Source organism: Aedes albopictus, chromosome 3, assembly GCF_035046485.1.
Source record: "Aedes albopictus strain Foshan chromosome 3, AalbF5, whole genome shotgun sequence".
Classification (NCBI taxonomy): Eukaryota; Metazoa; Arthropoda; class Insecta; order Diptera; family Culicidae; genus Aedes; species Aedes albopictus.
In genome coordinates this window covers 20392266-20420222 of record NC_085138.1, presented here as the reverse complement: position 1 = coordinate 20420222, position 27957 = coordinate 20392266, and the positions used below count along the sequence as shown (strand labels likewise).

Here is a 27957-nt window from a genome sequence, read left to right as displayed (position 1 = left end):
GTACTTAACCGATTTTAATGAAAATTCTATGGTATTAGCTACACATAATATAATATTCATGGTAAAAAAATTAGCTATTTTGGCGAACGCAATCAAAAGTTATAAAATATTTTCTGTGTGCCAATTTCATCGTATTCGCCCTTTATTTGGTAGAGGGAAGATGTCTGGAGTCTTAAAATGGCGACCAGAATATCCAAGATGGCAGTCTAAAATCCAAGCTGGCGGCTCCAAATACAATATGGCGGTTGTTTACTGGTGTTTTAGGCTCTAAAACCATGCAATATTAGTTTATTTGGTATGAGGAAGATGTCTGAAGTCTAAAAATGACGACCGAAATATCCTATAGATGGCGGTTTACGCTCCAAGATGGCAGCTCCAAATTCAAGATAGCGGCTATTTAATGGAGCTTTAGCTTCTAAAACCATGCAATATAGGTATGATTGGTATGGTGAAGATGTCTGGAGTCCAAAAATGGCAACCAGAATATTCAATATTGCTGTCTAAAATCCAAGATGGCGGCTCATAATTCAAGATGGTGGCTGTTTAATAGTGTTCCAGGCCCTAATAATGCAATATAGGTATATTACAAAGACGGTCACGTTTCAGATTTTTAATAGCAAACTCGTTTGTTTGTTAGAGTAGGCTTTAAGCTGCAAAATATTTTATTTAATTTCACGTTGCATGTCTTAGATTTCACAGTATATTTGGTATGGGGACCAGAATACCCAAGATAGTTCCAAATTCAAGATGGCGGCTGTTTAATGGAATTGTAACCATGCAAAATGGATATATTTGGTGTGGGGAAAATGCCCGGAGTCGAAAAATGGTAACCATAGAATATCCGAAATGGTGACCTTTAATCCAAGGTGGCGGCCCAAAATTCAAGATGGCGGCTGTTTAATAGTGTTTAGGCTCTCTAAAACCATGCAATATGGGTATATTTGGTATGGAGAAGATGCCTGGAGTCCAAAAATCCAATATGGCGGCATAAAATCCAAAATGCCAGCTCAAAATTCAAGATGGCGACTGTTTAATGCAGTTTTAGGCCCTAAAACCATGCAATATGAGTATATTTGGTATGGGGAAGATGTCCGGTGTCCATTAATGGCGACCAGAATATCCAAGATAGCGGCTGTTTAATAGAGTTTTAGGCTTTTAAACCATGACATATAGGTATATTCGGTATAGGGACGTCGTTCGTAATAAAAAAATACAATCAGAAAATCCAAGATGGCGGCCTAAAATCCAAGTGGATGAAGTTTTAGGCTCTAAAACCGTGCAATATGGGTATATTTGGTATGGGAAAGATGTCCGGACGACCAAGAATATACAAGATGGTGGTCTAAAACCCAAGATGGCGGCTATTTAATGGAGGTTTACGCCCTAAAATCATGCAATATGGATATATTTAATATATAGAAGATGTCCAGTCCGGAGTCCAAGATGGTAGTCCAAAATACAAGATAACGGCTTCAATTTCAAGATGGCGTTTGTTTAATGGAGTTTCAGGCTCTAAAACCATGTAATATGGGTCTATATGGGAAATAAGTCTGAAGTCCAAAAATGCCGCCCAGAATATCCAAGAAGGCACCAGAAAGGCGCCATCACCGCTAGGTGGATTAATTAGGGTTTTTTCCTAAATTTATTTAGGATGTCTAGTTCGCAAGCGACACCCAATTGATTCCTTGAAAGGAGCGTGCAGATTTTTTACCGTGCAGGTTTGAGGGAGACCAAAGCGACTGTCGCCGCCCGGCGAGAGCACTTTTATTGTCCGGTGAGTAAACATTGAAGCCGAGCGGTGCATTTTCAGAAGCAAAAATTGGGAAAACCCAAAATTGCCTTCCGCTGATTTTTTTTACTGATTGATAACTCACGGGTGATGATTAATCAATACAATTTTCAGCGCGGTTGTGATGCCTCATGTTTCCAGATGGTGCTGTTGAAAATGCAAGGTTCGGCGCCGGCGTAACTTCGCCTTAAAAACCGCTCTTCCCGAAAGACCGGTCAAAGCGGATTGCGAATGTGCTCTGAAAATAGCAAGCTTGGATGTTTATTAGTATGGGACAAACATCAAATTCTCGCTCCAGTCGACTTTTTAGATTCCATTTAGGTCCCATATGCACTGTGCAAAATTTCAGCGCAATCGGTGAAACTATAATTTAGCGCAAGCGGTTCAAAGTTTTCATAGGATTTACTATGGGAAAAGTTACACTTTCAGATAAAAAATCCCAGAGGTCGCCCTTCGTCCCCTTAATTCAAATCGATCAATGCTCCTTGTAGAAAAATCATTTTTGAAACTTTCCTTCGAAGACCGCAAAACGATTGGATGCTTGTGGAAAAAGTTATTGATTTATTACCGATTAGTGATCCAACGAACGGCTTTTTGTTTTGTTTTATCAGCAGCACTGTAGCTGCTGCCTTGGCTGCTGCTGTTTCTGGGGGTGGTGATGCCTCCCGCCACCCCATGCAACAACGGCAGCAGCAGTGCTGCTGATAAAACAAAACAAAAAGCCGTTCGTTGGATCACTAATCGGTAATAAATCAATAACTTTTTCCACAAGCATCCAATCGTTTTGCGGTCTTCGAAGAAAAGTTTCATAAATGTTATTTCTACAGGAAACGTTGATCGATTTGAATTAAGGAGACATAGGGCGACCTCTGGGATTTTTTGTTCGAAAGTTTAACTTTTCCCATAGTAAATCCTATACAAACTTTGAACCGCTTGCGCTAAATTATAGTTTCACCGATTGCGCTGAAATTTTGTACAGTTCATATGGGACCTAAATGGGATCTAAAAAGTCGACTGGAGCGAGGATTTATTTTTTCCATACAAGCGTGTCCCATACTAATGTTTATACATACGTGTCTGCAATTTGCTGAAGTTGGTTTGCGTTTAAGCGGTTGTGAATCATAACTTGTGCTGATAACGCTTTCTCTACACAGAATTGCAACAGCACAGTAGTTGTGCAAACTTCCGATCATTTTGCTTTAGTAACACAACAGCCCTTCATTGGCAAATAGGTTAACCATTGGCAAAAAAGTCGAAGAGTTTCGTGTTTCTTTCCAGATATTTATCAAGTATAACCATGGGTGACCAAGACGCCATTAGGGGTTTGGCTGCTGGAGCTTTCGCCCTATACGGAGCATATAAGCTGTATCAGCTAGTTTCCGGCTCTGGCGGCGAAGATGCGCAAGAGGGTAGTTCACGGAGAAGGAGCATCGACCCGGAGGACTCCGGAAATTCATGGACCGTTCAAACCTTCGGTCAGCCCCATTTGCAGATGATTGATGAGCTGCCGTTCTACAACAAACCTGTCCGGATTGTCACCAGTGCAAGTGCTTGCAAGATGGCGGTGGCAGAACTACGTAAGCACTGCAATGAGTACCCGGTACTTGGGCTGGATTGTGAGTGGAACAACTGGTACGAACGCTCTCCGGTGGCTCTGCTTCAGCTGGCGACCAACCAGGGCCTGTGTGTTCTGATTCGGCTGTGCAAAATGGATAGCATTCCATCGACACTGAATGATTTGCTCTCCGATGGGAAAATCAAGAAAGTTGGTGTCGAAGTCAAAAGGGACATGCAATATCTGTACAACGACTACCAACTGGTGGGACTTGCGCGACTTGGCTAAACGGTGCGGTGTTCCACCGCCCCATGGATTGGCAGGGCTGGCCGAAAAGACGCTAAAAATCAAAATGGACAAAACGTATCGGATGAGCGATTGGGAAGCCGATGAGTTGAGCGATGCAGAAATCAAATACGCTGCACACGATGCTCTTGTAGGTATCGAACTGTTCCGGAAATATGCGGAAACTCTTTATCCTCGGTAAGTGCCGGAGAATAATCGCGTTGAAGTTTACGCTTGGTAGGTATTAATAAGACACTTTCGAAAAAAGGTTTCATCATGTTTGTTTTTGGTCTGAACATTTAGTGAAGTTTTTAACTACGGATTACGATTTGCAGATCTCCCCGAACCAGTCAGAAGGCTTGGATACAGCAGGTCGTCAAACAGCTTTAAAATACGTATGTAGCAGAAGCCGCACCACCAGTGAAAATAAGAATGTTGCATGCGATGGAGGGGTGCAACTTTGCAGCAGCAGTCACGGTGCCATTATTATGATCCCAAATGTATTCTATTTGAAAATAAAGAAATTACGCTACCGACTTGTAACAAAAAAGTACAAAAAAGCTCCAGGAATTCCACAGGAATTGCATCCAAAATCCCTCCAAGAATTCTTCACAACTTTTCCCAAACTTTCTCCAGGACGCCTCCAGGAGTTTCTTTTGAGATTTCGAGGAAGTTTGTTATGAGATTCTTCTGGATTATCTTGGATTACTTTAGAAGATCTCTCTGGGACCCTTCCTGAAGCCTTAACTGGTACTCCTAATTCATAAGGCATTGCTTCTGGAATTCCTCCAGAAGTTCCTCATAGCAAGGATTTCCTTGCAGGACTTTCCTTCCAGGTGTTTCCTTACGGGTTCCCTCATTGTACTTTTTAGGATTCCTCAACGATTTTCATGTGAGATTAGGAGTTTCTTCTGGGATCCGACAAAGAATTTCACCAGAACTTTCTGCCTCCAAAAGTTCCTTCTAAGATTTCTTCAGGAGTTTATTTGGGAATCCTCTGCCGTTACTCCAAAAACTCTTTTCGGGATTCTTTCAGGCACATTTCCGGAATTTTAAAAAAAATCCTTTCAGGATTCTTTCAGTAACTATATTCGGGATCGCTCCAAGAACTTCTTCCGAGATTTCTCCGAGAATTCCTTCCGTAATACTTACGGGAACTGATTCCGGAAGCTCCGGGGTCTCCAGTTAGCCTAGTGGTTAAGGCTATGGATCGCCAATCCGGAGACGGCGGGTTCGATTCCCGTTCCGGTCGGGAAATTTTTTTCGACTCCCTGGGCATAGTGTATCATTGTACTCGCCTCACAATTTACAAATTCATGCAATGGCAGGCAAAGAAAGCCCTTCAATTAATAACTATGGAAGTGCTCAAAGAACACTAAGTTGAAGCGAGGCAGGCCAAGTCCCAGTGGGGACGTAGAGCCACAAAGAAGAAGAAAAAGAACTCCGGAAACTCAGTCTGGGATTTTCCAGAACATTCTTTCGGGATTTTTCCCGGAATCCACTTCCTGGATTTTTCCTTATTCAAGAACTCTTTTCTGTATTCCTCTAGGAACTTGTTCCGGGATTCCTCTGGGAATACTCCAAATTCTTCGCCCGGTATTCCGGGATTGCTTCAAGAACTTCTTCCGGGATTTATTTTGGGATTTGTCCAAGTACTTCTTCCAGAATTATTTCGTGAGCAAGTTCTGGTATTCCTTCGGGAACTCCTTCCGTTTTTTTTTTCAAGATCTTTATTCAGGATTTCGTTTGGAACTCTATTTTGGATTCATTCAGGAGTTCCTTCTGGAATGCTTGCATATCCTTCCGGAAGTCCGTTCTGCAATTCTCCCAAATGTTCCCGGAATGGGATTCTTCCAGAAGCTTATTACGGAATTCCTTCAGGAGCTTTTTGCGGCATTCTTTAAGGAATTTCTCAAGGAGTTCATAATGTAATTCCCATATGCATTTCTTGAGGAATTCCGAATCGTAAACAACAAGGCCACGAAACATCAAAGACCGCAGCGTGCGGTACCTTTTTGTTTAGGCCCATCAAGCTTTCAGCTTTTATGCGGATTGCATTAGTTCTTTCACCAGTTGTGGGGTGAATCTCAGCAAGAACTTCTGGAGAAAATTCAAGAGAAAGGGTCTCCCTCCAGGAGTTCTGGGTTAAGAATCCTAACCTCTAGGAAAAAAAAAGAACTCTTTGAAGATTCCTAGAAAGAACTCTTGGAAGATTCTTCCAGATGTGAAGCAGACGTGGTGGGATGGTCAAACTCACAAAATGTGGTTCTTCCTTCGGAAAGGAAAATAAGGAAGATGAACACAATCCCCGCGTTAAAACTATAATTAACCGTAGTGTGATCAGCAAAAAACCTTGAAGGAGCTCATGAAGAAATCTCTGAAAGATCTTCTGTGAGAATCCCTGAAAACTCCTGGAAGATCCCTATTAGAGTTCCTGGAGGAGTCCCTGGAAAAACTCCTGGAGGAATCTTTGAATGAACTACAAGAAAAACCTTATACGTATTCACAAAAGTCATGGATGAATCACAAAAGAAACTTCGGGAAGAATCCCTGTTGGAACTCCTAGAGAAATCACAAAAAGATCTTCAGGTTGAATCGCTGAACGATTTTCATGAGGGACCCCTGAAGAAATCTCTGAAGGTCTCATGCTAGAATCCCTGGAAAACTTTTGGAGGAATCACCGAAAGAACTATTCATTTTTTTAACGAATCACAAGAACAAAGAATACCTGATGGAACTCCAAGAGGAATAACAAAAGGAATTTCAGGTGGAATCGCTGAACGAACTTCATGAGGAACCCCTGAGGAAAATTCAGTTCGAAAGGCGTATCCGTATGCGTCGGAGTTTGTTTCTGGGAATTGCAAAGAAGATGGATCGTTCAAAAGCCGCCCAAGTAACGCACTTGTCACAGAAGAGTCATGGCGGCGCAGCTTTTTGTTGCGCAGAAGTCACTGACTGTGACTAAGAGGTAAGTCGCAGTGACTTCTGCGCAACAAAATGCTACGCTTCCGTGACTCTTCTGTGACAAGTGTGTTACTTGGGAGAACGCTCCAGGTAAGCTGGGCTTACCTAGATAAATCTCAGAAAAAGCTACTGAAGGTATCCCTAAAGAGACTCCTAGAGGCATTCCTGAGTGTACTCCAAAAGGATTCCTTGAAGGAACCTATGGAGGAATCTTGGAAGGATCTTCTGCAAGAACCCCTGAAAAATGCTCCTAGAGAAACTTCTGAAGGAACTTCTGGAAGAATCCTTGGAACTATTCTTGGAGAAATCACTGAAGGAACTACAGCAGAAACCACACAAGGAACTCATGGAAGAACCATAAAAAAAAACTTCTGCAAGAATCCCTGATGGAAAATTCAGTTCGAAAGGCGTTTCAGTGTGCGTCGGAGTTTGTTTCTGCGCATTGAGAAGAAGATAAATCGTTTAAAACAGAATGCTGCAGACAAGCTGTGCTTGTTGCGCAGAGACTCCTAGAGGTATCCTTGAGTGTACTCGAAGAAACCCCTGGAGGAATCTCTGAAGGAACTTCTGCAAGAACCCCTGAAAAATGCTCCTGGAGGAGCTCCTCGAAGAATCCCTGAAGGAGTTCCTGCAGGAATCCCTAGAAAAAACTCCTGAATGAATCATTGGAGGAACTTCGTGAGAAACCACATAAGGGACTCCTGGAGAAATCGTTGCTGATGGAACTTCTAAAGAAATCAGTAATAAAATTTCAAGTGAAATAGCTGGATGAACTTCATGAGGAACCATTGAAGAAGGAATGCTTGAATGGACTCCAGAAAAAAACTCTCACGAATTTTCTAGAGGAATCCCTAAAGAAGGAACCTCTGAATGACTTCCTGAAGAATTTCAAGAAGAAACTCCTTAAGGAGTCTCCGAAAAAGTTCCTAGAGGAAAGAGTCTGGAAATTTTTTTCCAGCAATACCAGGAAATATTCTTCAAAGAATGCCAAAGATAGACCCTGAAGTTTTCATGTAGGAATCGCTTAAAAAATATCTATAGGAATCCTTTAACTGGGGTCTCCAGTTAGCCTAGTGGTTAAGGCTATGGATCGCCAATCCGGGTTCGTTCCAGTCGGGAAACTTTTCTCGACTCCCTGGGCATAGTGTATCATACTACTTGCACAATATACAAATTCATGCAATGGCATTCAAAGAAGGCACTTCAATTAATAACTGTGAAAGTGCTCAAAGAACACTAAGTTGAAGCAGGCCAAGTCCCAGCGGGGACGTAGAGCCATAGAGAGGAAGAAGAAGGAATCCTTGAATGGACTCCAGGAGAAATCTCTGATGGATTTCCAAGAGGGATTCTAGAAGATTCTAAGGAAAAATTCCAGGAGAAGTCCAAGAAAAACATTCTGGATTTCTGGAGAAGAAACTCCTGGAGAAAGTTCTTGGAGGAATCTCTCAAGAAATTACAGGAGAAATCCCTCAAGGAACTTCAGAAGAAATTCCTCATAGAATTCCAGTAAAGGGTGTCTTCGATAAAATTGGCACACGGAAAATATTGTATAACTTTTGATTGCGTTCGCCAAAATAGCTAATTTTTTGACCATGAATAGTATATTATGTGTAGCTAATACCATAAAATTTTCATTAAAATCGGTTGAGTATTACCGGAGATATCATTGAAACAAGGAAATTGCCACTTGAGAATCTTGTGCAAACAAACATTTTGGAAAATATCACTTTTTTGCCCTTTCAACTCTGGCGCCAAAAATACTGAACCGATTTCAATAAAAAATTTTATGTACGTAAAGTATGTATGTAGAAGTAATTTGGCAAAATTTCATTTAATTTGATTATACCGTTAAAAAGTTATAGCCATATATGTCGCACTATGTCACAATAAGCAGATGTGGTTTTTGGTATAGTGCTCTTACTTTGAAAGTACTCAACAAAAATGGCTGAAATTTTCACTGTAAACAGTTTAACCTTCCGTTAATCGCGCTGTTGTACTTTGTACAACACATCAGAATTATCGACTATTAATTTGAAACCATCTTTTCTATCGATGTCAACCCCAAATGTATTCTACAGGAATCTTATTTGGAATATTATAAGACCTTTTTTGAAAACAGTATAACTCCTTATAATGCGGAAAATTGAAAATCGCAATATGAAGAACGTACTATATTTAAGATAAAATAGACAGTTGAATGTGAATTAGTGTATTTCAAAATCTAAATGATCTAGAAATATGGTGTCTTCGGCAAAGTTACTTGGGATATCAAGGGCCTTCGCGAGGTGATCTGAGAAATTCAGATTTCAACCGATAGGCGGCGCTAGTGAGCATGTAATTTTTATATCCCATATAACTCAGGATCCTGAGTACTTAGAAAGATGGTGTCTTCGGCAAAGTTGTTTGGATGGTTAAACACTAACTGATGGAGAGCCGTTTGGTTTGAAACTCCACATCTAGGTGGCGCTAGTGGGCTTTGAAATTTTATAACTCATACATCTCAGGACCCTGATTACTTAGAAAGATGGTGTCTTCTGCAAAGTTGTTTAGTAGATCAAACACTAACTGATGAAGACAAATATGACGTGCAATTTCACATCCAGGTGGTACTAGTGAGCATTCCCATTTTATACCTCATATATCTCAAGATCCTGATTACTTTGAAAGATGATGTCATCGACATTGTTGTTTGATGGATAAAGGATGGATGTACTTATCCCGTGACATTGACAACCTTAAGATAGAGTATATTGAAATACGACGGTCAGATATTGAATATTTTAGGGGGCATCCATAAAGTACATCACGCTCATAGGTGGGAGGGGGGGGGGGTTTCGGAAAGTGTGACAAGTAATGCATTGGGTATTGGAAATCCCCGTACGAAGGGGTGAGGGGGGGGGAGTCTAAAATTCCCAAATTTTGCGTGACGTACTAAATGGATGCCCTTTAACTTCATGTAAAATTAATCAATCAAGTGCAAATTTAAACAAATTATAATCAACTTGTTGTGTAATTTTCAAATTTTGAAAACTTTCGGAAGTATAAAAATTTACAGCTCGTTGATTTTTTTCTAGATGAATAATAACACGTTCATGCTTTTGCAAATTTACAACTAGCGTCTTCTGGTGGCAGAAGCACGAATCAAATGGTCAATCAACTGAAAGCCCTTGATCTACCAACCAACCTTGCCAAAGATATCAACTTCCCAGGTAATCAGACTCGGAGATATATAAGATTAAAATTTGCGTACTTATTAGCACCACTTACTGGCGAAATGTTGATTTCAACGACCCAGCAACCAAATGCACTTAACCTATTTGACAACTTTGCGAAACAACCATCTCTCTTCTAGTAACCAGGATCCTGAGAACTATTGCATATACATTTTTTATGTTCACTAGCGTCATCTAGCGGTGAAATTACGATTCAAATGGATAACTATCTGTAAGTTTTCGATCTTTTAGAAGGTCGGCACGAGAGGTTACTTTTCCTCCATTTGGTCTTTGATCTACCAAACAACTTTGCCGAAGACACTATCTTTCTGAGTAAAGTGGAGCTTCGTGGCCGTTCGGTTAGCGTTACCAAGTTAAGTTCTGTTCAGTTCAGTCTGTACAGCCTCTGGCTGAAGACGGTGTCCCGTGCCTTTTTAATCGGGATCCTGAGCTACATGAGGTTAAAAATTTGCATGCTCACTAGCGTTTCCTAGTGGTGGCATTTGAAATCAAACTGTCACTCATCTATAAGCTCTTGATATACCAAACATCTTTGCCGAAGACACTATCTTTCTAAGCAATAAGGATCCAGAGATACATAATATATAATATTTACATGCTCACTAGCGCCGCCAAGTGATGAAATTTCAAATTAAACTAAACTTGAACTACCAAAAAACTTTGTCGAAGACACCATCTTCCTAAATTATCAGGTTCCCGAGATACATAGGATATAAAGTTTATTTGCTCACTAGCGCCGCCTAGTGGTGGCATTTGAAATCAAACTGTCACTCATCTATAAGCTCTTGATATACCAAACATCTTCGCCGAAGACACTATCTTTCTAAGCAATAAGGATCCAGAGATACATAATATATAATATTTACGTGTTCACTAGCGCCGCCAAGTGATGAAATTTCAAATTAAACTGCGAATCATCCGTAAGTACTTGACCTACCAAACAACTTTGTCGAAGACACCATCTTTCTATGTTATCAGGTTCCCGAGATACATAGGATATAAAGTTTATTTGCTCACTAGTGCCACCTAGTGGTGAAATTTTCAATTAAACGGCCAATAATCTGTAAGCCGTTGACTTGCCAAACAACTTTGCCGAAGACACCATCTTTCTAAGACATCGGGATCCTGAGATATAAGATATAACATGATATTGCTTACTAGCGCCGCCTAGTGGACGTATTACGAATCAACTTTGTCAGCATCGTGTAGCCCATGAAATTTACAACAACTTTGCCAAAGACAGTCCTTCTCTAAACAATCAGGATCCTTAGATATTTCAGAATGTATGGGTGTTGTACAAAGTACAACGCGCGACTGCTCGCGTTACAAAAATTGGCGCGAGTACTGAAAGGTTAACACAACAATTTTACACTGTCAAAGTTTTATAAAAATCGGGACAGTGTTACCAGTTCTACAGTCAAAATAGTTCACGCGGAACTAAAAATGGTCAAAAAGTACCAAAAATTTACCTTGAAGCGATTTGAGCTTTGGATATTTACTAGAAAAAGTACTGAACCGATTTCGATCAAATTTTTATCACTTAATTGATACTATGTTAAGAATATCGAGTGAAATTTTCAAACGTTTTGATGAGGTAACAAAAAAGTTATAGCCCAAGCCATTTTTTGAAATGGGTGCCCAAATTTACTAAAATCTCATTTATGATATCGACAATATCTGCGCCAATACTAAACCGATTTTAATGAAAATTTTATGGTATTAGCTACACACAGTATACTATTCATGGTCGAAAAATTTGCTATTTTGGCGAATGCAATCAAAAGTTATACAATATTATCTGCGTGCCAATTTTATTGAAGACACACTTTAGGAAATACTGGAAGAATCTCTCATTGAATCTCTGGAACAATCACAGAAGAAGTTTCTGAGGAATTCCTGAAGAGTTCCTGGAGAAATCCTTGAAGGAGTTCCTGAAGAAGTTCTTGAAGGCGTTCCTGGAAAAATCATGAGGCATCCCTTCTGAAGGAGTTCTTGGAAAGATAGACTTCATGGAAAAATATCTAAAGAAATTAAAAAGGAAATCTCTCCAGCAATTCCACGTGAAATTTCTCAAAGAATTCCAGGAAACATCCATGAAGATACTTCCGTAGGAATCCGTGAAGAAACTTTAAGAGAAATTCTTGAATGAACTCCTGAAGAAACCTCTCACGGATTTTCTAGAGGAATCCCTGAAGCAGGAACTCCTGAATGACTTCCTAAAGAATTACAAGAAGAAATTCCTCGAGGAGTCCCCGAAAGAGTTCCTAGAGGAAAGAGTCTGGAAAGTTCTCTCCAGCAATACCAGGAAATATTCTGCCAAAATGCCAAAGAAAGACCCTGAAAGTTTTCACGTGGGAATCGCTAGAGGAATCCTTGAATGAACTCCAGGAGAAATCTCTGATGGATTTCCAAGAGGGATTCCAGAGGATTTTAAGGAGAAATTCCAGGAGAAGTCCAAGAAATTCCTGAAGGAGTTCCTGGAGGAATCTCACAAGAAACTACAGGAGAAATCCCTCAAGGAACTTCAGGACAAATTTCTCATAGAATTCCAATAGGAATTCCTGAAGGAATCTCTCATTGAATTTCTGGAGCAATCACAGAAAGAGTTTCTGGGGAATTCCTGAAGAGTTCCTGTAGGAGACCATGAAGGAATTCCTGGAGAAATCTCTGAAGGAGTTCCTCAAGAAATTCATGAAGGCATTCCAGGAAAAATCAGGAGGAATCTTCTACGAATCTCTGAAGGAGATCCTGGAAAGAATGTGTTATGAAAAGCAGATTTTCTCACAACATGCACTTCAAAACTCTGAAAGAACTTTCCGTCATATCAACAAATCACTTTTTCATTTTTTCCAATAGTGACCCCAAACTTTTGACCGGTACATCATTTTGAGGGGTGACCCCAAACTTTTTGTCGATGACATCAAGGATTAATTCACTTAATAACTTTTTTCTAGATTTTTTAGCTAAGTTCTGTAAAAAGAAATTGAAAGCTAATAGAAAATGGGTTATATTACCGGTCTCATCCTAAAATTTGGCGACCCAGTTTCCAGCGACACTGCCGTAAGTTTATATTCATTTTTTAGAAAATTTGACAACTTTGGGTCAAGTTTACATACATTTTTTTTTGGAAAAGTTTATTTTAAATCATGTTCAAAGTTTCTTTGACTTATTATCTTTTGAATGAGACCAAGGGTTTTGAAATCGGACGCAAATTGGCGAAGATATGGGCCTGAAAAAATGAAATGTTTTTGAGGGGGTGACCCCAAACTTTTGATCGGGAATGTACCTCACTGTTTCAAAAGGTTTGTAATGACCTGCTCTAGAACTGGGGTTTTCAGATCGTGCACCGCGAAGCCTTGACAAATGCACCGTGGCAGTTCCAAAATTCTGCCATCATATCAAAATTCTGTTTTCAATGCTATGAGTGTCCACAGCATAAAATATCCTACAAGGAATGTATCTTCAAAAATTTCGCTCAAAATCTTGTAAGTAATCCAACTGGTAGTACTGTCTACCCCCGTAATTGCATAGGACCTGAGATAGGATCTATCGATGATTTCAATCAATTTTCCAGGAATTTCATAAAAAATGTGTTAATGATTTGAAATGAATCTTCTTCAGATCTTTTGATTTGGCTAGAAAACCTTGAAGAAATTTATCAAATACCTTGTCAGAAATATGCAAAAGTTATGAAAGTGAAGCGTCCAAGGGTTTTGTAAGGGTTTTTGGCATTCAGAAATCCAGCAATGTTATCGGAAAAAGAAAAGTAATCGTACAGAGGCCAAGCAGGAGTACATCAAGGTTCTAAAAATCAGCCAAAAACTTTTTATTGTGGCAAGAATTTCACAATGAATTTGTTCAGGACCTCACACGAAAATTTCCAGAAAAAAATATCTCCTTCAAGAACAACTGTGTCACTCGAATGAAACTTCGACATGTAGTTAAAACAAAATGCAAGTCAATGTCATAATAACGTCAGTGTGGGAAAACCTATTTCAAGAATGAGTGCCTGCACGTGAGAGTCGACATTTTTTTACAAATTCGATATTATATTTTTTCTTACAATGCACCGCGTAGAGATTTATTTTCCAAAAGTGCACCGCAAACCTAAATGTATGAAAACCCCTGCTACAGACTACTTCAAAAAAGAGTAAAAAGTCCAAGTTACATTTTTCAATAAAATATAATAGAAAATGTTCTTAGAACCGTCCTCAAACTAAAAATAATGGTATAAGGTTTTATGATGGTTTTCAAAACTTCTACAAGACTAATTGGTCTTCAAAGTGTTACTAAATGTTTCTAAATGGACAATGCCTTACTAACTAAACTAACAGAATTCTACCGCTAGAATTGTGAGTATATGTTACACTTCCTCAAATAGCAAACGTTAATTTGATTCATTTTCAAACCGTTCTCACTCATTGTCTCTGTTGCTTCATAGAGACAATACACAATCGGTTTGTTTTCTGGTGCGGTGTGATGTTTCGCACACTGATGGATTTATACGCTTGGATCTAATTGTTCTTCTGCGTTTACAGTGCAATTCAATTGAGATGTAACTTGTTTCCGAGCTTAGAGTTATACACTAAATTGTGTTTAGAAATCAAAAATGCTTATTGCCCAATGAGGGTCAGGAGAACTCCAACTCTTGAAGATCTTGGCTAAGAACGAGGATCAAACCCAGACACTTTTAGCATGATTTCGTTACGTAGTTGCATATCGTACCACCTAACTGAAGAAGGTTCAGGCCAGGCCCTAGTCTACATGTGCTTTTTATAAAATTCTCCATGTTCTCGTGCGCGTATAAATTAGATCGCAGCATAAAAGGCCAAACGGGAGGTTGACAATAATTTCACCAATGAAGATGTCCTTGGGGTTGATCAAATTCTCAATCTTGACCATTGGAATTCACGATCTGCCTATGTAGGACAAACTCTGCGTAGTTCGGTATTCATCACGACTCTTCAAATCGGATGTCCACTTCTTCTGTACACGATGATTTTCGATCACCCCTACTTTAGCACCGCAGCGCGCGCGAAACTAGCCATAGAAGCGCGATTGCAACCTATTACTGCGAGCAAGTGGCGCAATCAGGTCCATCATCAATTCAGTTTCAGTACCCCGTAAAACGTTGATTGAGCCGGTCGGTGGTGTTGTAGGTACGTACACGAGTGATACACAGAGTGCATGTGGAGTTTGTTATTATTTACGGGTCAGAGAACACAGCTGAGAGCTCCATTAGAAGCTTCACGCCACCGGTTGGACCACACCCATCCTCATCATCATCTGCGTTATCAACCTTGCGTTCATTCTGTTTCACTCGTTGTCGTGCATAAGCCCAGCAGCCGAAACAAGTTTTTGGTAGTTTTTGCTTCATTAATTCATACATTTACATAATAGTAGCCACTCCGAGGCGTTCAAGTTGCTTCCCCGGAAGCGCAGTTCCCGTGTATTCGCTCATCACAGTCGTAAGTATCAGTGGTAGCAAGTGGTAATGAAAAAAAAAACACCTGAAATAATCCACCTATGGCAAGACTGAAATGTGCTGTTCTATAGAATATAGAATATAGAATATAGTCTATAGTCGATATATCGTTTCTGATGTTCTGGCTTTCCATATCATATCCGAGAAGCAGACAAACTAATCGGAATTCGTGGAAATAATGCATCGGTTGAGAAGTTTCGCTCACCTTTTTGCATACATCTTCCATTTGAAACTGTTCCTTCTGTTTTTTTTCCTGCTACTCTTCCGATAGAAGTTCGATTTTCCCGATCCGGACCGTCTTGAATTAGTTCAGCTGGTACTGCATCCTTACTAGCTTCTTTGTTAGTTTTAGCTTGATTTTGGATGCCACCCATAAGTTTCTCGCAGTGTTCGTTGAAGTACTGCTTCCACCTTTCGATCACCTTGAGATCTTTCGCAATCAACTAAATCTGGATAAAATTTGACGATTTACGTGAAAACTAGTACATTGAACTGTAAAAAATAGCATACGGTACATCAGATCGTGGCTTTTTCGATAATCTGTTGATCGTTTAGTAGGAATATAAGCACATAGGGTAACGAACCACTTGGGCAGCGACCGGTAATTCCAAACCAATTGACTTGAAATTTTGTACACGGCTAGATACTATACGTGTCTCATCGTGTTCCAAAAATGGTGTCAATTGATTCAGAATTGGCTGAGTTATAGTAGAAAAGTGTCCGAAATAGGACCCCTGCCGAGATGGTTCCCCTTCCCTACCACATAAGTTACTACCGGTAGTGTTATCATTCCCGGGTGTCCCGTAATAAAATGTTGAAGTGAACCAAACTCATACATGCGGCACATCAAATAGCAGCTTTTTTGATAACCTTATGAACGGTTAGTTAGAAAATAGTCTCGGACCATAATTTGGGACAACCGGTAGTGTCCCGGAACCGGTTCCGGTTGTCCCACTGGAAGTTAAATATAATAGTGAACCAAACTCATACAAGCGATACTGCTTTTTGGTAACCTGATGAACAGTTAACAATGAAATAGTCTCAGACCATATTTGGGACAACCGGTGGTGTCCTGGAATCGGTTTTGGGTGTCCCGCCGGAAGTGGTCAAACGTAACAGTGAACCAAACCCATGCATACGACACATCAAATTGCGACTTTTTCGATAACCCAATGAACGATTAGTGATAAAATAGTCTCAGACCATATTTGGGACAACCGGAACTGTTCCGAAACCAGTTCCGGGTGTCCCGTTGAAAGTGGCTAAATATGAAATGGAACCAAACCCATGTACGCAACACATGAAACCGCAGAGTTTTTGATCATCAGGTTATCAATGTATTACAGAATTAGCGTTGGGAGCTACGCCGGAATAACCAAAGTGAACAAAATCAATGCAAGCGATAAATATGTGTAAGAGAGAAAGCTTGACCAAACTAATGCGATCTCATCAAATCACACCATTCCAGATTCTTCTTCTTCTTCTTCTTTATGGCTCGACGTCCCCACTGGGACTTGGCCTGCCTCGCTTCAACTTAGTGTTCTTTGAGCACTTCCACAGTTATTAATTGAAGGGCTTTTTTTGCCTGCCATTGTATGAATTTGTATATTGTGAGGCAAGTACAATGAAACATTATGCCCAGGGAGTCGAGAAAATTTTCCCGACCGGAAAGGGAATCGAACCCGCCGTCTCTGGATTGGCGATCCATAACCTTAACCACTAGGCTACCTGGAGACCCCTCGCTCAAAACTGCAAACTTCACTGTGAAAATGTATTCACCGTGTTTACGGGGAAAGAATATTTTAGTCATTTCCTAATGAAACCTTTAGTAAACACTGCAATTACTTTTACAATAATCTGGAAAGACTCATATTGCTAAAAAATCATAGACTTTTAAGGTCCCATCAGACTTGACAAACATTTGGCCAAACAAGCCCAACAAATGACCAACACAACGTAAATCATGGCAACCTCGGATGAATGTCGGACTACCATGGCAAATATTTGTCATTATGACAAACAGTCTAATGGCCCCTTTAGCATAATTTTTGAATAAAGGCACAAAGGAACTCTATAGGAAAATTTTTCCAAAGCTTCGTTCACCAATTCTTTTCAGAGATCTGTCAGAATCGAATCCATGAGCTTTGCATAAAACTTGTAATTGTATTTAGTGGCGTTATTTGTTCAACAAATCATAGTATTTTTAGGAAATAATTCTGATTACCAAAAATTCCCTAATTGACTCTTCTAGAATTTCCTGATAATTCCAGGTTTTTTCCAGGTCAAAAGAAACCCTAATAATTTTAAATGTTCTAAATGGTTTTTCCAAATAGTTGACTCCCTGCGGTTTGTGCCATCGAATTCAAAGTTGATCCCCAGCCAACAGTCGTACATGTTGTTGAATGTGATGACAAAATGTAATCCTTGAAAGAATCCTTTGAAGGAATTCCTGGAGCAACCGTAGGATGAACTACAGAATTAACCTTTGGGGGGATTCTAGTAGGAATTCTTGAAGGAATCCCTAAAAAAAATCGCTTTGGAAAATATTTTAAAGAAATTTTTAGATATAATTGTGAGTTCCTTTCAGAATCCTTGAAAGTAATTCCGGAATAAATCTTTTGAAGAATTCTCAAAGGTGTTCTTGAACCATGTTTCACGGGAATCTTTGACGAATTTTCTGAAAAGTATAGAGGAATGCCAGGAAACAATCTCAGAGAAATATATGAAAGAATCCTTGGATATATTCCTGATGAAAACCTTAGAGGGCATTCACGAAAGAGTTCCTGAAGGAATAATCGAAGAAATTACTGGAATAATCAATGTAGACGAAATTTCTGAAGTAGTCTATGTAGACAATCTTAAATAAATACTTGGGGAAATTCCTAGAGCAATCCTTGGAAGAATTTCAAAATCTTTGGAGAAGGAAAAGGCAAATGGCTTTCTCAGTTTTTCTCAATCAAAATTATGAACGATTTTTATCTACATTCTCGACGTTTCGGCTCGAAGATTTGGCCTTTTTAAACGGCAGTCATATCTACCGTCTATCGACCCTGAACAAATCCTGCCGTTTCGAGATTGTGATTAAAATCATGCTAGATTTAAAAGAGTGAGATAGCCATTTTCCTTTTCTATAAAGTTTCCTGTCGTAAAACCCTTTAGAAAATCTTTGGATGAATTTTCTGGAATTCTTGCATAAATTTCAGAAGGATTTTTTGGGAGAAGTCTTGGGGTATTTACGAAGGAAAACTGAAGAGGAATTACTGCTGACATCCCACTGAAGGATATTTTAAAGAAATATTTGAAGTAATTTTTAGGTAACCTTTGGAAATTATTTTATTCCATGATAATATTCTTGGCGGAAACCTTGGAGGAATACATGGAGTAATGCCTGAACGATTTTTCGGAAGCATTTGCGAATGAAATCTTTCAAAGAATTCCTGAATAATTCCATGAAAGAAATCTTGAGAAAATCCTTGGGAAAATTATTGAAAAAATCATTGGAGAAGTTGCCAAAGCAATCACTGGAAGAATTCCTAATATAATCATTGGGGGAATCTTTGGAAGAATACCTGAGAAATTTTCAGAAGGAACCCTTAGAAGATTTCTTGAATGCTTATTGTCTAGTACACTTTCAAATTAGAATATGGGTCATTCCATACCAAGTGTACACACCGCGTGTTATCGACTATCACGGATTTTGACCAAATTTTGTTGGAATGTTTGTTCAAATGGAGGAAGATTAAATCCAAATTTTGGTGCCGATCGGATCACCCACCCCTCGGCCCATGGCAGCACCCCTCGTCTTTGCCAATACATGAAAAATCCAAGTTTTTCCTTCCTTTTCTTAATTTATAGCTTTGAAACTATACAATATACACATTTGTGACTTTTGGCTTTTTTGGAGAAAATTGTTGGAGGAATCCAGGAAAAATATTATTTTTTCAATACAGTGTTGCCAAACATGTTATTTTTGAATTTTAAAATTTAAAATCGATTTTTCGTCAAATGAGTATATTTTGATTTCAAAAATTTTGATTCCATCGTGTTTATCAGACATTTTCCAATCGAAAAAGCTTAACTCCCCGAGGTCTTTTTGGCCGTTCCAGAGATACAGCGTTTTTAAGCTTGAAACCCGTTTTTCTCTAATATATAAAATAAGTCCAATTTACAAGTTTCGCTAAGAAAACATTATTTGATGCAATTTAAAGGTGATTTGGGCTGATTTAGACCAAGGAGAATAGAAAACTATGTAAAAATAATAATATGACAGTGTTGCCAGTCTATCAATTATGGATTTATTAGAATGAATAACAATAAATTGCTAAAGTTTTAAATTTATGTATTACTAGCTGTCCCGGCAAACTTTGTCTTGCCAGGTTGTTGTGGTTTGACAATTGTTAAGGTCACTAAGGCACAGCACTCTAGATTGATTTCAATTCGATCGTATTGATTTTCTTCCCAGATGGTAAAAAATCTGTATTTCATTAATTTTCTTACTTTTTAGTTAATTTTTCGCAACTTTTTCTACATATAAACACAGCTCGCATAATTACGAATCGAACCGTGCAAGGGTCATGCTGATCGGTTCATCCGTTCGTGAGTTTTGTTGCCTCAAAGGGACTTCAAACTCATTTTTATATATATAGAAGATAATCCTTATTTCAATTGAAATTCTACCTATGTAAACATTAAGGTTGACGAAAGTGTTTCCAGACATTTTAATTTTATTATAAAAATCTACATGAGAACTTTTGTATCAAATCAAATTATCAAGCAAGAATCATAAATTCCTTGATAGTTTTCGTTTGGTGTGCAACTTTTTATTCTTTGAACAAACCTTTAATAAGGGCAGTGGTAAATTAAAATGTTCACTGACATTTATTCATGGTTCAGAATTACGCTAATTGATTCCGACTGTTCTTGGTGTATTTTTAGGATTTTCTAGCCTTTCAGTCCGATTTGAGATCAAAAACAACCTTATGTTCTCATACTCCGACGCTTCGTACGGGGAAAGAAAAGTTCCCAAAAGTGAGTTCAATCCACCCAACCTTGAGGTGAGCAATTTCCATTAACTCGCATACGGACAGAATACTTAGAGTATTCTTTTTACTCAACCGCCAGTTCAAATTACTCAACTATCAATACTATATCACTTACTCATTTTTGGCTTCCCGCATTGAATTTCCAAAATTGAGTTGTTTTGTCCTTTTTTTTTTGACAACAATAAAGAGAGCGAATCAGAGAGGATGCAAAAAGAGCTCAACAGTTAGTTCAAATGTAAAAGTGTCACGAGAAGGATTTTTGAGTTCCCGTAGAGTTGCATTGTTTCGCACATGAAAAAGGACCAAGCGAAGGATTAGATGGAACATTTAAAAGACTAGCAACCCGGGAGTGCGTACAAGGTGTAATTATCCAGGCACTCAAACAACATTAAGATTGGCCAAAACTGAGTAAGTGACATAGTATTGATAGTTGAGTAATTTGAACTGGCGGTTGGGTAGAAAAAACTTCTACTCTAAGTACTCTGTATGCGAGTCAATGGAGTTAACTGAACTCACTTTTGGGAACTTTTCTTTCCCCGTACAAGTTCAAAACAACGGATAAACAGAATAAGAAGTTGCTCACCAAACGAAAACTATCAAGGTTCAGTGTTGCCAATAGTAATAAAATTGTAAAAAAGGAATTTATGATTCTTGCTTGATAATTTGATTTGATACAAAAGTTCTCTTGTAGATTTTTATACTAAAATTAAAATGTCTGACAACACTTTCGTCAACCTTAATGTTTACATAGGAAGAATTTCAACGAGAGAGAGGTAGAATTTCAATTGAAATAAGAATTATAATACATAAATTTTAAACTTCAACCATTTATTGTTATCCATTCTAATAAATCCATAATTGATAAACTGGCAACACTGTCATATTATTACTTTTACATAGTTTTCTATTCTCCTTGGTCCAAATCAGCCCAAATCACCTTTAAATTGCATCGAATAATGTTTTCTTAGCGAAACTTGTAAATTGGACTTATTTTATATATTAGAGAAAAACGGTTTTCAAGCTTAAAAACGCTGTATCTCTGGAACGGCCAAAAGACCTCGGGGAGTTAAGCTTTTTCGATTGGAAAATGTCTGATAAACACGTGGAATCAAAATTTTTGATATCAAAATATACTCATTTGACGAAGAATCGATTTTAAATTTTAAAATTCAAAAATAACATGTTTGGCAACACTGTATCGAAAAATATTTTTCCTGGATTCCTCCAACAATTTTCTTCAAAAAAGCCGAAAGTCACAAATGTGTATATTTTATAGTTTCAAAGCTATAAATTAAGAAATGGAATGAAAAACTTGGATTTTTCATGTATTGGCAAAGACGAGGGGTGCTGCCATCAGAGCCGTAGCGTGCGGTTGGCCAGGTTGGCCAGGTTGGCCCCCGCCAAGGGCGCCAACCTCAGAGGGGCGCCGAAAAGGCCTGATGCTAAAAGCAAACAGCATGAATGTTATCAAGCTTTCACTGTTTAAAGTATCTAAGACTGGTAATTTCTTTTTACGTTCTTCCGAATTCTCAAAAATTTAGATTTTTCCAAATTATTTGGAATACCATAATGTAGAGAAACTATTTTATTGTTTTTCAATGACCATTCTAGTGAAAGTTTCTTTCTAATGATTCCTAAACATTCTTGAGGTTACTTCCGAGGTCATTCGTCGGATTCATTCGTTCGCAGTATTTTAAATGTAAAATATTCAGATGATGCTCTTTCAGTTCATGTTTATGTTTCTTTGGGCTTAAAACTCTTGTAAATTTAGCACAACCTTACAAGTTCGCCCAAAAACTATCAGTGAGATTTTCTTTCTATTTCCTCAACTCACAGAATTTCTTCTGGATTCTCGAAGGATTCCCTTGGAAAGTCCTCCAGAGAGGCTTTCAGGAAGTTATATAGGATTTTTTTCAGAAATTATTCAAAGGATTCCTCCGGATCTTTTTTCAGGAATTTTATTGGATAATCTTCCATAGTTACATGAAGAAACTTCTGCAGATATTCTTTCAAAAATATTTCAGAAATTGTTTTCTTCAAGGATACTTTTAGGAATTCTTTCACTGGTTCCTTCAAAAATTCTTCTAAGGGTTGATACTTCTTTTTCTCAATATTTATTTCACTTTTTTTCCTGGATTCGTCCTGGAAAATCTTCAACAAATTTCTTTAGAAACTTTCCAAAATATCCCTCAGTTTTTTTAAGATTCCTGCAAAAATATCTGTAAGGGTTACGGATTATGATTAATGATCTGCTGTGGGTTCCTATAAAAACTCCTCCAGCTATTCCTTCATAAATGCCTCTGGTTTTTTTAGAAAGAAGAAATCCCTCATATCACTTAGAAAATCTGCCATTTTTTTCCTTCCAAAATTGTTCCATGTTCATTAGAGATTGCTCCATAAATTTCTACTAGAATTCCTCTAGAAAACTTTTCATCCCAATAGATTTTTCCAAAAAATATAAATTTGGAATTCTTTCAGAAATTTTCACAGGTATCTCGTGAGAAAATCTGCCATTGATTTTATTCAAAACTTCTCCAAAGGTTTCTTTTCCAATCCTTCCATGGATTCCGCCAGGAATTTCTTCATAAAACCTTTTAGGGAAACTTTTTCAGGGATTCCTTCGAGAATTCAGAAACTCTTCCGATGGTTTTCCACATTTTAACAGGCAGTCCTTCAGGCATATCTTCAGGAACTGCTCCAGGCATTCCTGCGAGAATTTACCCATGAATATCATTGGAATCTCTTCCTGAAATATCTGCCGGGTTTTCATCAGGTATTCCTCCGGATATTCCTGCAGGAATTCCTTTAGTGATTCCAGCAGGATTTTTTCCAGAGATTTCAGAAAAAACTCATATAGAAATTTCTTCAGTATTTCCTCCTGGTATGTCTTTATGTTCATGATTCGTCATTTTTACATTTGTACATTTTTTACAGATTTTCTGGGAAATATTTTGATTAAACTTTAGAAGAAACCTTTCCTAAAGTTAATGGAAAATTCTGGTAAAAAAATTGAATTAATCGTAGAATATTTCTAAAGGAGATTGTTTGAGGATGTCGGAATTTCCATTAAGTGGAAAATACTGTAAGAGAATAAACGAAACATAAAAATCCAACTAAAGAAACTTTGAAAAAGAAAATAAATGACCACGTTTTTTTTGCAAATTAACTTTAATTGTCGTGGGGCGCCAATCTGGATGTTTGCCAAGGGCGCCATGGGACCACGCTACGGCTCTGGCTGCCATGGGCCGAGGGGTGATCCGATCGGCACCAAAATTTGGATTTAATCTTCCTCCATTTTAACAAACATTCCAACAAAATTTGGTCAAAATCCGTGATGGTCGATAACACGTTTCCACTTTTTCTCGGTCACTTCATATGGAATGACCCATGTAATTTCGAAAGAGAAGACACACAAAGAAGAGTAATCTAAAAAAAAAAAATAATCTAGCTAGAGAACGCATTCCAATTTCATAAAGTGCACTTGCATTCAATGCTCAAGCAGTTTTCACAACCTGTTAGATTCAGTTAGAGTTACACAAGCGTGAACCTTGAACGCCTAATGCAAATTTTCGGCATAAGTTGCTTCAACGGCAAGATAACACAAAAGTGTCATTCTACCCCAACTTCCGAAACCAGCTCGTGCACATTTTTGGATTTCACCAGGATTATTGCCAAAGATAACGCAAATCTCCACGTAAGACTCGTCCCATTTATTTTTTATTTCTACAAATATCCATACTTAATCGCGTCGCGAATGACGCCGCCCATGCGATAACCGTAGCGCCGTTGTGCCTCCGGCGAGGCAGCAAAAGCAGCGGCAGCGTCACCGTGACTCTGAATCTTCGCCGGATCGGTACACAAAATCGGAACGTCCAGGGCGGCCATGATGACGGCGAACCTTCCGATCGTCTTCATCTGGCGCAGCAGGGCCGTCAGCGGGAACAGATCCATCGCCTCACTTCCCACCTTCTCCAGCAGGTCCTTCAGTGCAGTGTAGTAGATGCGGATCATTTCGTCGTAATGTCTCTCACGTAGCGCTTCATCCGTGCAGCAGAATATAAAGTACAGTAGATCGAGGACTGGGGATCCGTAGCGGACCAACTGCCAGTCCAAGAGGAGGACCTCCCGGGGTGCACCGTCCTAAGGATACGAAGAGGTTACAGTTTCCTGACTTAAGACTGCTATGAGCCGACCTTACCTGATACCCGTACATTAGGTTGTTGACCCAGCAGTCCCCGTGATTCAGAACGGCGAATGGCTCCGCTCGTTCTGGATCTACACAGCTCTGCAGAGTGCTGAAGAACTCGTTGCGCAAACCTTCCATCTTGAACAATGCTCTTTCCTCGCTTGGGTCCAGCACAGAGATGGCAGCATCCAACGCAGTATTGAACATACCCATCAGTTGTTCGTTCTGTTCCATAGCCGTAACCATCACGTCCGGCACTTTGAACGGTTCGAAAAGATCGGGACGTTGCTCCTTCATCGCCAACGAAAGCCCATGGAACCGACCCAACTGGATCAACAGCAACTTCGCATGTTCATAATTGATCGATTCCAACTTGTTCCACATGCAGAATTCCCTGTTGCGTAAATCTTCCAGCAAGATCAGCGCCTGCTCGTTGTCTGCATCGAAGTGCGTTAGATAGCACTTCGGGACATTGAAGAACCCACTGTTGAGCTCCTCGGTAAGGCCTTTCTCGCGTTGGAACTCAAACATAGCCGGCAGTAGGTTGGCGTACACGTTGACTTCCCTGTCGAACAGCGCGATCGAGTTGAACTGCTCCCTTCGCATGGGATCCAGAGGTGGTATCTTACAGAGTAAATCCAGTTGACGTTCTCCCTCCGTAATGGTAGCCTTATGCAGCTCACCAATCAATCCTTCGCAGTCGGAGACCCGTTCGATCGCAATGGAAAACTCTCCCGGTGTAAAGCCTTCCTGTGGAGCTATGCTGGCGATCGATTCTTCGATGAACGCGGGAAATTCCATCGGTGCATTATCTATAATAGGAACATCTTCATTCAGCACAAATGATCCGTCATGGTCTTCGGTGGACACAATCGGAACGTCCTCTCTCAACACAAACGACCCGTCTCCTTCTTCCGTAGAAACGATGGGAACATCTTCCCTGAGCACGAACGATCCATCACCTTCCTCGGTCGAAACAATCGGAACATCTTCTCTCAAAACGAAAGATCCATCCCCTTCTTCGGTGGACACAATCGGGACGTCCTCCTTCAACACAAACGATCCATCTCCGCCGGCTACCGCTGTCGTATCCACAATGACCGGTTCCTCTTCCCTCAGCACAAACGATCCATGGCCGGAGATGGCACCCTCCTCGACGGTCCCAGCTTCGTGGTTCAGCGTGAACGATCCACTGGTGGCTTCCGGCGATTCCCACTCCGGCGGATGCACCTCGGATGTGACCATCGCAGAGATGGGTTTGGGCTGCGTTGCGTCCGACATTTCGTTCCCTACCGTACCGATATCGACGTTCGACTGTGGAAAGATAACTGGCGGTGGGCGATTCTTAAATCAACGATAAAATCGGGAGCGATTTTTGCGATTTTCTAATCTTATCGGCAGTGATTTCGGTTCATCGGCTATGCAGAAATGAAGAACAGGTAGAGCAACGTTTCGAAGAAATTCGATCCACAAACTTGCTTTTGGTATGCGCTATATTAAAATAGAAGGAATTTGGTTGCAAAACAATAACGATAAGAGGTCAAGGGGTTCCCGGTTCGTAAAGCTTAACTAATTTGCGTGACTTCGAGATCTTTGCTGCAATGATACTTGAATCGATTTTTTATCTATTAGAAAGGGGGAAAAAGTTTGCATTGGTCTTTCGCAGTGCATGAGTTTAAAACCCAAGCAAATTTATATGGGTTACATATGTATGGTAATTAGGCAAGGAACTAATAATATTATCTAATAATTAGTAATATATATATATATATTAGCATTAGCATTAGCATTAGCATTAAGCGAGTCGCACAAATTCGTAGGTGGTACAGTCCTAGACCGCTGTTATGAGGGTTGCCTCCTTCCCGTCCGAACCAAAGCACAAAGATTTGGGACTAATCTCTGACTCTTAGACAAGACTGACGCAATCCTCCAATGGTCGAGCACTGTCCTGGCCACGTCCTTGCGACGATTGTATAACATTTCGCCGAAAACCATTTCGCGGAATTCCTTTTCGCGGTGTAACATTTCGCGGAATGACATTTGGCGGAATGAACCATTTCGCGGAATGCACCGTTTCGCCGAAAACCATTTGGCGGAATGTACCGTTTCGCGGAAAATCGTTAGTAAGAGCAAACAATTTAATTTATCGAGAGAAAACATCATGATGAGATTCAAAATTCAAATCAGCACATGAAAAATGGAATACTTCATATCAAAAATTCGTTTTTGTAGCAGTACACTTGATTGATTGATTGATTGATTTTTCTTTATTATAGAGACTTTCAGCCCTTGGCTGGTTCGTCTCTCAGTATACTTTGAAAGAACAGCCTATGTATGAAAGAAGGGAAATTCTCTGATAATATTAATTTAGCAGGTATGGCAAAATAATTATAATGCATACAATTTATGAAAAAACAGTTTTGACCAGAAGAAGGAAAAGTTTCGTATTGAACATAACAGCATATCTGTTAAAACAGCGTTTGTTTGAAAGATGTGATACAAAAATAAGATTTGTTTACAAATAGCATCATTTTGGCATAATTACAATGCTTTCAATCGATAAAGGTGAAAATGTGGAAGCTGATAAGCAGAATCAGTTCCTGAATTATGATTCTGGGTCATTAGACCGAAGGAGATTACACTGAATGGACGTTGGGCCGAACAATCATTGGGCTGAATAGATGTTAGATCAATAAGAAAGGGTCTAGAAAGATCTAAAGAACATATCTCCCTCAGAGTTAGCAATATAAGACCGCCAATAGATAACTCCAGTGCAACATGAATGAACAGCCTTTGTTTTAAAGAAGGATAAATCTCTAACGTCAGCAGCCTGGCCACCAAAAAGCTCACCAGCAGTGCTACCACAGACAAACTGGCGTCTCACTCTACTCATTTCCCATCGTTTCCCTTTTTAAAGGATTATTAAAATATTCTGTAGCTCGCAAATCGCTTGCTCATGGCGCTTGCATCGTTTTTACTCCTGTTTGACGTTTGCTAACTACCGACATCTACTCAGTGGGATGCGCACCACAGCGGAATTAACATTCGGCGATAATGTTTTCGTGACGATGATTTTTATCGTATTTTATTCCAAGTGATACGTCTGTTGTCTGTGGTGTTACTCTAAAGATCAGTCCATTTTTGACAGAATGATGAATCTCAGATAAGTTAGCAGCTCGGTCACTAGCCAACATTTTTAACAGTAAACTTGAAAGAACAGCCTATTATCAAAAGAAGGTCAAATCTCCTATAGAGATATCAATTTGATCATTAAAAACTACACATCACATGAACAGCCTTTGAAGAGCAGAAGGTAAATGATAAAAAATTTATCAATTCAGTTGCCTAACAACAACGTTACTGGAAAGAACAGACTTGTTTTAAGGAAATCAAAAATTCTGAAAGAGTTAGCAATATA

General features: G+C 39.3%; 4 protein-coding genes across 5 annotated transcripts in view; 2 read left to right on the top strand and 2 right to left on the bottom strand.

Annotated features, from left to right (window-relative positions):
* The window catches only part of LOC109428072 (G-patch domain and KOW motifs-containing protein), a 122879-nt gene that overhangs the window by 38903 nt on the left and 56019 nt on the right, over positions 1-27957 (bottom strand). The window lies entirely within an intron of this gene.
* On the top strand, positions 2914-4192 carry LOC109428079 (uncharacterized). Its single transcript, XM_019703753.3, has 2 exons — positions 2914-3827; positions 3965-4192. The coding sequence occupies exon 1, from the start codon at positions 3087-3089 to the stop codon at positions 3630-3632; it is 546 nt and encodes a 181-aa protein (XP_019559298.3). The 5' UTR covers positions 2914-3086; the 3' UTR covers positions 3633-3827; positions 3965-4192.
* LOC109418299 (uncharacterized) overlaps positions 14836-27957 on the top strand; it is a 30033-nt gene continuing 16911 nt past the window's right edge. Inside the window, exon 1 of one of the 2 annotated variants that reach the window (XM_019692462.3) lies at positions 14836-14985. The gene's annotated coding sequence lies outside the window, so the exon portion shown is untranslated. Of the gene's footprint in view, positions 14986-15006; positions 15295-27957 lie in introns of those variants that run through there. The other variant, XM_029864041.2, reaches the window with a different exon arrangement.
* On the bottom strand, positions 24043-25962 carry LOC109418292 (uncharacterized). Its single transcript, XM_019692456.3, has 2 exons — positions 24552-25962; positions 24043-24493 (listed from the first exon to the last, which is right to left on the bottom strand). The coding sequence occupies exons 1-2, from the start codon at positions 25818-25820 to the stop codon at positions 24077-24079; spliced, it is 1686 nt and encodes a 561-aa protein (XP_019548001.2). The 5' UTR covers positions 25821-25962; the 3' UTR covers positions 24043-24076.

What these genes read in the sequence shown, in the direction of transcription:
- LOC109428079 (XM_019703753.3), top strand. Translation starts at nt 3,087, where the DNA reads ATGGGTGACCAAGACGCCATTAGGGGTTTGGCTGCTGGAGCTTTCGCC.
- LOC109418292 (XM_019692456.3), bottom strand. Translation starts at nt 25,820, where the DNA reads ATGTCGGACGCAACGCAGCCCAAACCCATCTCTGCGATGGTCACATCC. An exon ending in ACCTAATGTACGGGTATCAG is followed by an intron (nt 24,494 to 24,551) that starts GTAAGGTCGGCT and finishes TCGTATCCTTAG; the next exon opens with GACGGTGCACCCCGGGAGGT.